This window comes from Malurus melanocephalus, unplaced genomic scaffold, assembly GCF_030028575.1.
Source record: "Malurus melanocephalus ecotype Western Australia unplaced genomic scaffold, MMel_1.1 scaffold_1244, whole genome shotgun sequence".
NCBI lineage: Eukaryota > Metazoa > Chordata > Aves > Passeriformes > Maluridae > Malurus > Malurus melanocephalus.
The window spans coordinates 32,672-40,387 of record NW_026624476.1 but is presented as its reverse complement, the minus strand read 5'-3'; the positions used below and the strand labels follow the sequence as shown (position 1 = coordinate 40,387).

Here is a 7,716-nt window from a genome sequence, read left to right as displayed (position 1 = left end):
CCGGGGTCGGGGCTGGGGAGCCCCAGCAGGGTTGGGGCTGGGGAGTGCCGCTAGGATCGGGGTTGGGATCGGGATCGGGGTCGGGATCGGGATCGGGGCCAGGATGTCCCACCGGGATCGGGGCCACTATCGGGATCGGGGCCGGGGAGCCCCAGCGGGGTCGGAGCTGGGATCGGTTTGAGATCGGGGTTGGGATCGGGGCCGGGGAGCCCCAGTAGGGTCACGGCCGTACCGATGGGATCCCCGCAGGCCTGGCACGGCTCGGCAAACAGGCTCTCGAAGCAGCCCCGGCAGCAGGGCCGGCCGCTCCTCATCACGTAGCGCTGCCCGCGCAGGGGCTCGTCGCATTCCAGGCAGCAGAAGTGCTCCAGGTGCCAGCGCCGGCCCTCGGCCTCGATGCACTCCTCCATGAAGATCAGCTTGAAAGGGAAAACAGAGCACAAACCCTCAGCAGCCCGCTGGAAAACCACGGCCCGCAGGATGATGAGGAGTGAGGAAGAGCCCCCGGCCCATGGGGCACTCTGCAAGCCTCAGAAAGGAATTTAAGGAGGTTTTGGATGGATTTGGAGCCCCCAGCCGAGCTTGGAGGCGTTCAGCGGCCACAGGGAGGTCAAAGCTTCCCCCTGCTCAGTGCCCACCTGGTCGCAGGAGGCGCAGCGAGGCCGAAAGAGCTCGGCGTGRTGCCGGCCACAATAGATCCTCCCGTCCTGCTGGAAGTAGATGAGATCCACCAGCTGCTGCTGGCAGAAGTGGCAGGAGAAGCAGGACGGGTGCCAGAACTGGTCCCCCAGGCGGGATGCTGAAATCCCCGGGTCCCCTTTGTTCAGCCTCTGGCCGCACTGCGAGRAACAGGGACATAAAATTTGGGGCCACGTTGGTTTTTGGGGACACGTCCCCATCGGGGAATGGGTGCTGGAGGGGACACCTCACCTTCCTGCAGGGACARCCGTGGCAGGGCCCTGGCACGGGACACGCCAGCCCCTGTCCCAGAGCCTCCTGTCGCCGGCGGGCGCTGAAGGCTCGGAGCTGGTGCCGCTCCTCCTCGGCGAGGTCGGGGCAGTACCGCTCCTGTGGGGCACGGGGGGTTAACAGGGATGGGGTGAGCCCGGGGAGAGGGGGCAGCACCCCAAAAAGGGGAGTTCTTACATCGCAGTCCTGAGGAGGCAGCTGCTGCAGGAGGGCCCTGGCACGGAGCTGGGTCCGGTCGGAGGGAGAGCCCGGCTGTGGCGAGTGGGGGCCGAAGCACGGCTGGACCTTGGGATGCGAGGAATGGGTGGGATTTTAGGGGAATTAAAGCGTTAAAATGTGTTTAACCCCAGAAAGGGGGTGCTGTGCTSTGGGGCTGGGTGCTGCCCACCTCGGGGTCCGCGGCGGGTTCCAGGTACTCTTCCAGGGCACAGCCGGAGTCGCTGTCGGACGAGGCCGGCGGGAGGCCGCTGGTGCCGCAGGGGGAAGGCTGGTCCCGCTGGGGCCATGCAGGGCTGGGCAGGGACATGAGCTGGAGACAGAGGGACAGAGCTGCTGAGACATGGGGCCAGGGGATGGGATCCATCCCAGGCACAGGGATCTTGTCCCCATGTGGCAGCAGGACAGGCTGCTTGTCCCTCCGTGTCCCAGGGAGGCACCCTGGGGTGGTGCTCCACATCACCATGGCCTTGACACCTTTGGCTGAGCCACTCCAGGAGCCCAGAGGATTTTGGGGGGGTTCTTTTCTCTGCGGGGGTGACAGCAAACTGAGGATTTGGGATATGGGATATGGGATATGGGATATGGGATCCAGGGGATGGGATTCAGCGGATGGGATCCAGGGGATGAACCCAAGCAAGGAAGACCCCAAGCCCAAGCTGGAACAGCTTTTGGAAAACAGCCCCTGCCCTTCTCTCACCCACAGCGGGAGCTTTCCCCGCTCTGCTGGCACAGCCCATCCCGGGGCTGGTGGCCCATCCTGAGTAGGAACAGGCCAAGCTCCAGCCCAGCTCAGTGGAAAATCATTCCCTCCCCTCAGGCTGCCATTGTTCTGCCCCAGCAGCCGTTCCTGCCCAGCTGGCCCTGCCCACGCCCCACACCCGGCTCGGGGTTACGCCGTGGAAACCCATCCGGTGCTGTCCCCTCCTCCCCCGCGGGCGCTTCCCACCGCGCTTCCTTCCTGCCCTGGCTTTCCAAAACAAAGGCGAGGTGCTGCTCTGGTGGCTCCTGGGGTTCCCTGGATGCCAGCCCAGAGCCTGACGCTCTCAGCCCATGCTTCCTGCCCTGATGGGATGGGATGGGATGGGATGGGATGGGATGGGATGGGATGGGATGGGATGGGATGGGATGGGATGGGATGGGATGGGATGGGATGGGATGGGATGGGATGGAGCTGAGCCGCTGCTCCCAGGGGAGGTCACGGTGCTGTGACTGAATGGTCCCAGGGATTGGCCACGTGCAGCTCCCACCATGGATGGATCAACAGCTTTGGGAAAAATTTTGTGCAGAGAACCATCTCGGGGTTGAGGGGGAGAACCTCCAGTACACAAACTTTGGGTTGTCCTACAATTCTACCATCACAAGGACCTGCTCCCGGTTCTATGCTGGGACTGTATTGGTGTGTCCCCACAGTCAGCAACATCCCAGTGTCCCCAATGCCCCACAAAACCCCTCCAACAACCCAGCGCAGCCCCAGCTCATTGTGTGCCCTTTCCTGAGCTGTGCAAGGAACCCCAACCCTAACCCTAGCCCTAACACTAACCCTAAACCTAACACTAACCCTAACCATAACCCTAATTTTACCCATGTGCCCCTTACTGAGCCGTGTAAGGAACCCCAACCCTGACCTTAACCCTAACCCTAACCCTACCAGTAACCTCAACCCTAAACCCAACCCTAACCATAACGCCAACCCTAACCTTTCCCCTAACCCTAACCATAACCCTAACCTTAAAACTAACCCCAACCCCAACCCACACCCATCTCGGGGTGCTGAGATGTGGCACCCAGAGGGAGCTGGCAGCGGGTGGGATCAGCCAGGGCAGCTCAGGTTTCCCTGCCCCGCTGCCGGGTCAATGATTAACGCTGCACACCGGCTAATCAGCGAGATAAAACAAAAGGGCTGCCGGCTTTTTCCCGGCCTTTAGGGTCTGGAAGTCGGGGCAGCRCGGGGGGGAGGCAGGGCTGGCTGTAGGGTGCTGGGATAGGGTGAAATAATCCAGCTCCGTGATGTTTTTGAAGGCCAAAAAGAGCCCTGGCCTTGCTGGCTCCATGAAGGAGCAGCTCTGAGCCAGCAAACAGGAGGAGCAGGATGGTGTGAGACCCTGGCACGCTGAGTGGGGACCCTCGAGGGGTTGGTGCCAGCCCCAGCTCCTCTGCCCGCTTTGGGAAGGCTGTCCCGGTTTCTCCCACCCCGTGGAACGYGGGCACCATTCCCGGCTGCGCTGGCCTCATTAAGCCTCCAAGCTGCATTTGTGTAATCCCCGAGGCTTTGCTGTTAATTAGAGCCCTCCGACGCTGCGGGGGCTCAGCGGGGCTGGCGGTGCCAGCCTGGCCCCGGGCCCGTGTGGCACAAGGACCCGGTCCGAGGGGCCACCAGAGCGGTGGGGCGGGGCAGGGCTGGCGGCTGCTGTGAATACGCAGGGATGGGATGCGCCRGAGCCCAGCCCAGGCCGGGCTGATGCGATGGGATGTGATGCGATGTGATTAGGCCGCCTGGCAGCCGTCTGGGCTAGAAACAAGTCCCTGTAATTAGCCCCAGACGGTGACAGAGGTACGCGCCTCCCATGCTAAAGAGCTGGGCAGCCCCAACAGGTCTGGCTCCTCTGCTCCTCTGCCGGCCCTGTCCCCTCTTCCTTCCTGCCCTTCCTCGCTGCCTYGGGGCACTCCCGCTGCTGCCGGCCCGCCGAGGGATGCGGGGATGCTCCCAGCCTGCCCCAAACCCGGTGGCACGGTGGTGGCACTTGGGGAGCTGCTCCTCCCTCGTCCCTGCCAGCGAGTCCCCGAGAAGGGACGTGTGACAGCCCAGCAGGGCAGGGTGGGTGACACGGGCTGGCGTTTGCCTTGGCTCTGAAAGCCTCTTGTCCTGTCCACCAGAGCTCCTCCGGGTCCTCTCACTCTCCAAAGCCACTGCAGCTCCCCGGGTAGGAGAAGCTGCAATTCCTGGGAATCCTGATCTGCTTTGGGAGCAGCCCCTGGCCCCAGCCGGCTGTGGGAGCTGCCGTGGGCTCCTCTCCTGCCAAGGTCACACATTAACCTGGAGCGCAGCCACCCCGGCCCCGCTCGGAATTCAGCTCAGGCTCCCCATTCCCAGCACAACCAGGGAGCTGCACCCCTGCCCCGGCTCGGCTTTCACAGATCCCCCAGGAAACAAAACATCTCCAAAAATCCTCTGGAAGCAGCTCTGGCAGCTCCACGCTGGCCTCACCCACGGCATAACCTGTTTGTGCTTGGGCTGCCGTCAACACAGCTGCTGCGCTGGAGGTGCGCRCGATGGAGATGAGGAGCAATAAAGATGCAGAGCAGTAAAGATGCGCCTTCTGGGCCGAGATAAGCCCAGGCCTGGCAAGGAGAGCCGGAGCAGCGAGTCCTGCCCGACCTGGAGCCGGTCCCGCCCAGCAGCCCACGGTGCCTTTTGGAGCTGGGGTGGCAGCGGGCGGAGCAGCCCTTGGTGGCACTGGCAGGGCACAGCCGTGGCTCTCGCTGCCCCAAATGATGGGGGAGGCTCTCAGCACCCTGCTCTGCCCCGCAGCCCCGTGTCACCAGCGGGCACCGCGGCCTGTGAGCCCACTGAGGGATGTGCCAGCGCTGCAAAGGGCTCTTCCCGCTGTGTTTTCCCCCATCCCGCGGGCACGGCCGGCTGCCCCGGCACGGCGGGGAGCAGTAACCCATTAACCCGCCCTGACTCACCCATCCCGACATCCGCAGGTACCGACCGAGACCCCCACCCCTGCTCTCCCCGTGGCCACCGGGACGGAAATCTGCGACCCCTGCTCTCCCCGTGGCCACCGGGACGGAGATCTGCGACCCCTGCTCTCCCCGTGGCCACCGTGACGGAGATCTGCCACCCCTGCTCTCCCCGTGACCACCGGGACGGAGATTTGCGACCCCTTCTCTCCCCGTGACCACCAGGACGAGGATCTGCCCGCCCTCCTCTCCTGGTGGATGAAGACCCCCCCACTCCACCCAGTGGCCACCAGATTTCAGCCCGGCAAGCTGAAGGGGCCCGGCTCCATCCCAAACCCCAAAAYATCCCGTTCCCGCCCGATCCCAGGTTGAGGAGGGCTGGCAGAACCAGCCCCCCCTTCCCGGAGCCCCCCGTCCTGCCGGGCACCTGCCCACGCCAGGCTGGCAGAGCCTGGCACGGTGCGACCGGCGTCACCTCCGGCTTTCAGGGGACATTTTCCAGAAAACAAAGACCGCGGGGGCAGCGATATTTTCCTCCCCCACCCCGTCAAAATAACTCCGAACAACCAAAAATCTCCGCGTTCCCCTCGCTCCCGTCCCCTTCCCCTCGCGGCAATTCCCGACCGGGGACCCTCCCGCTGCCGCCGCCTCCCGATCTCCCTCTCCCGCACCTCCATCTCCACCCGGAGCCGGGAGAGCCGAGCCCGGCAGTCCCTTCCAGCCGCACCTACCTGCCCTTTCCCGGCGCTCCGGGCCCCGCGCTCCGCCGCTGCGGGCTCGGCCGCCCGCTCCAGCCCCGCGCCGGCCGCCGCCGTCCCGCCCTGCTCCGGAGGACGCGAGGGAATGGAGCTTGGGCTGGGAAAACTCCGCAAAGCGAAAGGAAAACATCCAAGCTCAGTCAGGGAAACACTTTTTTTTTTTTTTTTTTTTTTTTTTTTCCCTTTCCTCTCTCTCTTTTTTTTTTTCCCCTGCCTGCCCAGGCACTGGCTCCGCGGCAGCCGGGGTCCTAATTACAGGCTTTTTAGCCTAAACCTCGGGAGGCAGCCAATGGCTGGAATTCCAGGGCAGGCAGGGAGGGGAAGGAGGGGGGGTTCATTAACCCTACAGGGGAAAAAGCTCCCGATGACATCTGGCTCCAGCTCCTACCTCTGGTTCCCCGAGCGCCCGCGCCCTTCCCTCCATCTGCGGCTCGGTTCACCCCAGGTTGCCGTTTGATGACTTTTATGATCCCGCGCGGTGATTTATTTCCCTGGCGAGATCAGAAAGAGTTGAAGCTTCATGAAAGAGGGGGAAGTGTCATTACACCCCAATTTAGAGGTGGAGAAACTTTGGCTGGGCTCTCACAAAGGAGTTAGCCAGCGGCAAGTCAGGATGTCCTAGTTTCCACAAGCCCTGAACACCTGACGAGGCTCCTCCGAGCCATTCCAGACCGGCTCCGGCTGCAGCAATTCCACCCGGGCAGGAGTCAGGGTAAAATTTATCAGAGCCTGACGCGAGGCACAGCGTCCTTGTGGCGTTTCTGTGGATTTCTCAGATTTTCCAGCCTGCTGGTGTGAATTTGGGGATGAGCAGCGCCCCTAAAATCCCCCACATCCTCGGGGATCGGGCTGGATCTCTGCCACCTGCGTGGTCCCAAGGGCTGTGGCTCGTTTTGGGAGCCCCGAGGGGGGCAGATGGCTCGTGTAGGTTCTGGATCAGGGTCAGGACCGCAGCCAAAATCCACAGGGAGGGTAATTTGTCAGAGGAGGTGGCCACGCTCCGTGCCAAGCCCGTGGCACCGCTGGGCGAGGCCGTGCAGGGCGGCGTTGGGACAGCGGTTATTGCGCTGCTTTATGGAAGGGGTTGCTCCATCCCTGGAAGCGTCCAAGGCCGGGTTGGACGGGGCTTGGAGCACCCTGGGATATTGGGAATTGTCGCTGTCACGGCAGGAATGGGGTTTTTAAGGCTCTGTTTCAACCCAAATCATTTGAGGATTCTCTGCAAAATCTGCTGGGCAGGGGATGAAGGAGGAGGAAGAGKAGGAGGGGTGAGCACCTCYTCCCTCCCGCTGCTGCTCCGGGCTCCCAGCGGGGCTGTCACTCCCCAGGGTCCCTTTAAGGTCCCCGATGTCCCCGTGCCGTTAATTCTCTGTGAATTAATCCCCGCGGTTTGACCGTGGCCCGTTTGCCACTCTGGACTTTGTCCCCCCGGCKGCTGGCGGGGTCCCCCCTCCTCCATCCCTCCTCAGGGCGGAAGGACMGACGGACAAAGTCCTCTCTGGGAGAGCCGCCGGGTCACTCGGGCCTTCCCGATGTGGGGACAGCCCGGGCCAGTGTCCCCGTGGAGGGCAGGGACCGGCTCGGTGGTTTCCTGGGGGATTGTTGGGGTGAGGAGCCGGCAGCCCCGATCGCTGCAAACCCACGGCTGATGATCCAGTGGATGGGATTGGAATGGTCAGAACGGGGATTGTGGGGTCTGCAGCTCGGGTTAAATCTCCTCGTGGGCTCTCTGGACCCTCCTGGAGACCCCACATRTTCCTGGGTAGGAATTTGTGCCCCATCCCAGGCCAGGTGGGGGTTCTGGGCTCAGTCAGGGGCCAGCACAGCCATCGAGTGATCAGGAGCCCAACAAGGCAGTCTAGGGGTGCAGTGGGACCCCAGCTCCATGCTGGCATTGTCTGCAGTGGTTTGGTGCTCTGTACTGGTGRGACTGGGCTGGGCTGTGCACAGGAACGCTTCAGACTCACCCCCCAGCCTGAGCCCCGTCCTTCCCCAGAGCCCCCAGTGCCCCTTTAGGGTCTCCCTCTACTCCAGGCCACCCCAAATCCCCCTACACTGACCCCCGAGAGCATCCTTCCATCCAAGA

At 63.2% G+C, this 7,716-nt stretch overlaps 2 protein-coding genes across 2 annotated transcripts in view; one reads left to right on the top strand and one right to left on the bottom strand.

Annotated features, from left to right (window-relative positions):
• Positions 1 to 6,270, bottom strand: part of LOC130586662 (prickle-like protein 1-B) — an 8,671-nt gene extending 2,401 nt beyond the window's left edge. Inside the window, exons 1-7 of the mRNA XM_057387538.1 lie at positions 6,019 to 6,270; positions 5,604 to 5,736; positions 1,358 to 1,498; positions 1,147 to 1,254; positions 931 to 1,068; positions 639 to 839; positions 233 to 419 (exon numbers count right to left, since the gene is read on the bottom strand). Coding sequence (XP_057243521.1) covers positions 233 to 419; positions 639 to 839; positions 931 to 1,068; positions 1,147 to 1,254; positions 1,358 to 1,495 — 772 coding nt within the window. The 5' untranslated portion in view covers positions 1,496 to 1,498; positions 5,604 to 5,736; positions 6,019 to 6,270. The remainder of the gene's footprint in view (positions 1 to 232; positions 420 to 638; positions 840 to 930; positions 1,069 to 1,146; positions 1,255 to 1,357; positions 1,499 to 5,603; positions 5,737 to 6,018) is intronic.
• LOC130586660 (fibroblast growth factor receptor substrate 3-like) overlaps positions 4,459 to 7,716 on the top strand; it is a 16,999-nt gene continuing 13,741 nt past the window's right edge. The window contains exon 1 of the mRNA XM_057387536.1: positions 4,459 to 4,490. Coding sequence (XP_057243519.1) covers positions 4,459 to 4,490 — 32 coding nt within the window. The remainder of the gene's footprint in view (positions 4,491 to 7,716) is intronic.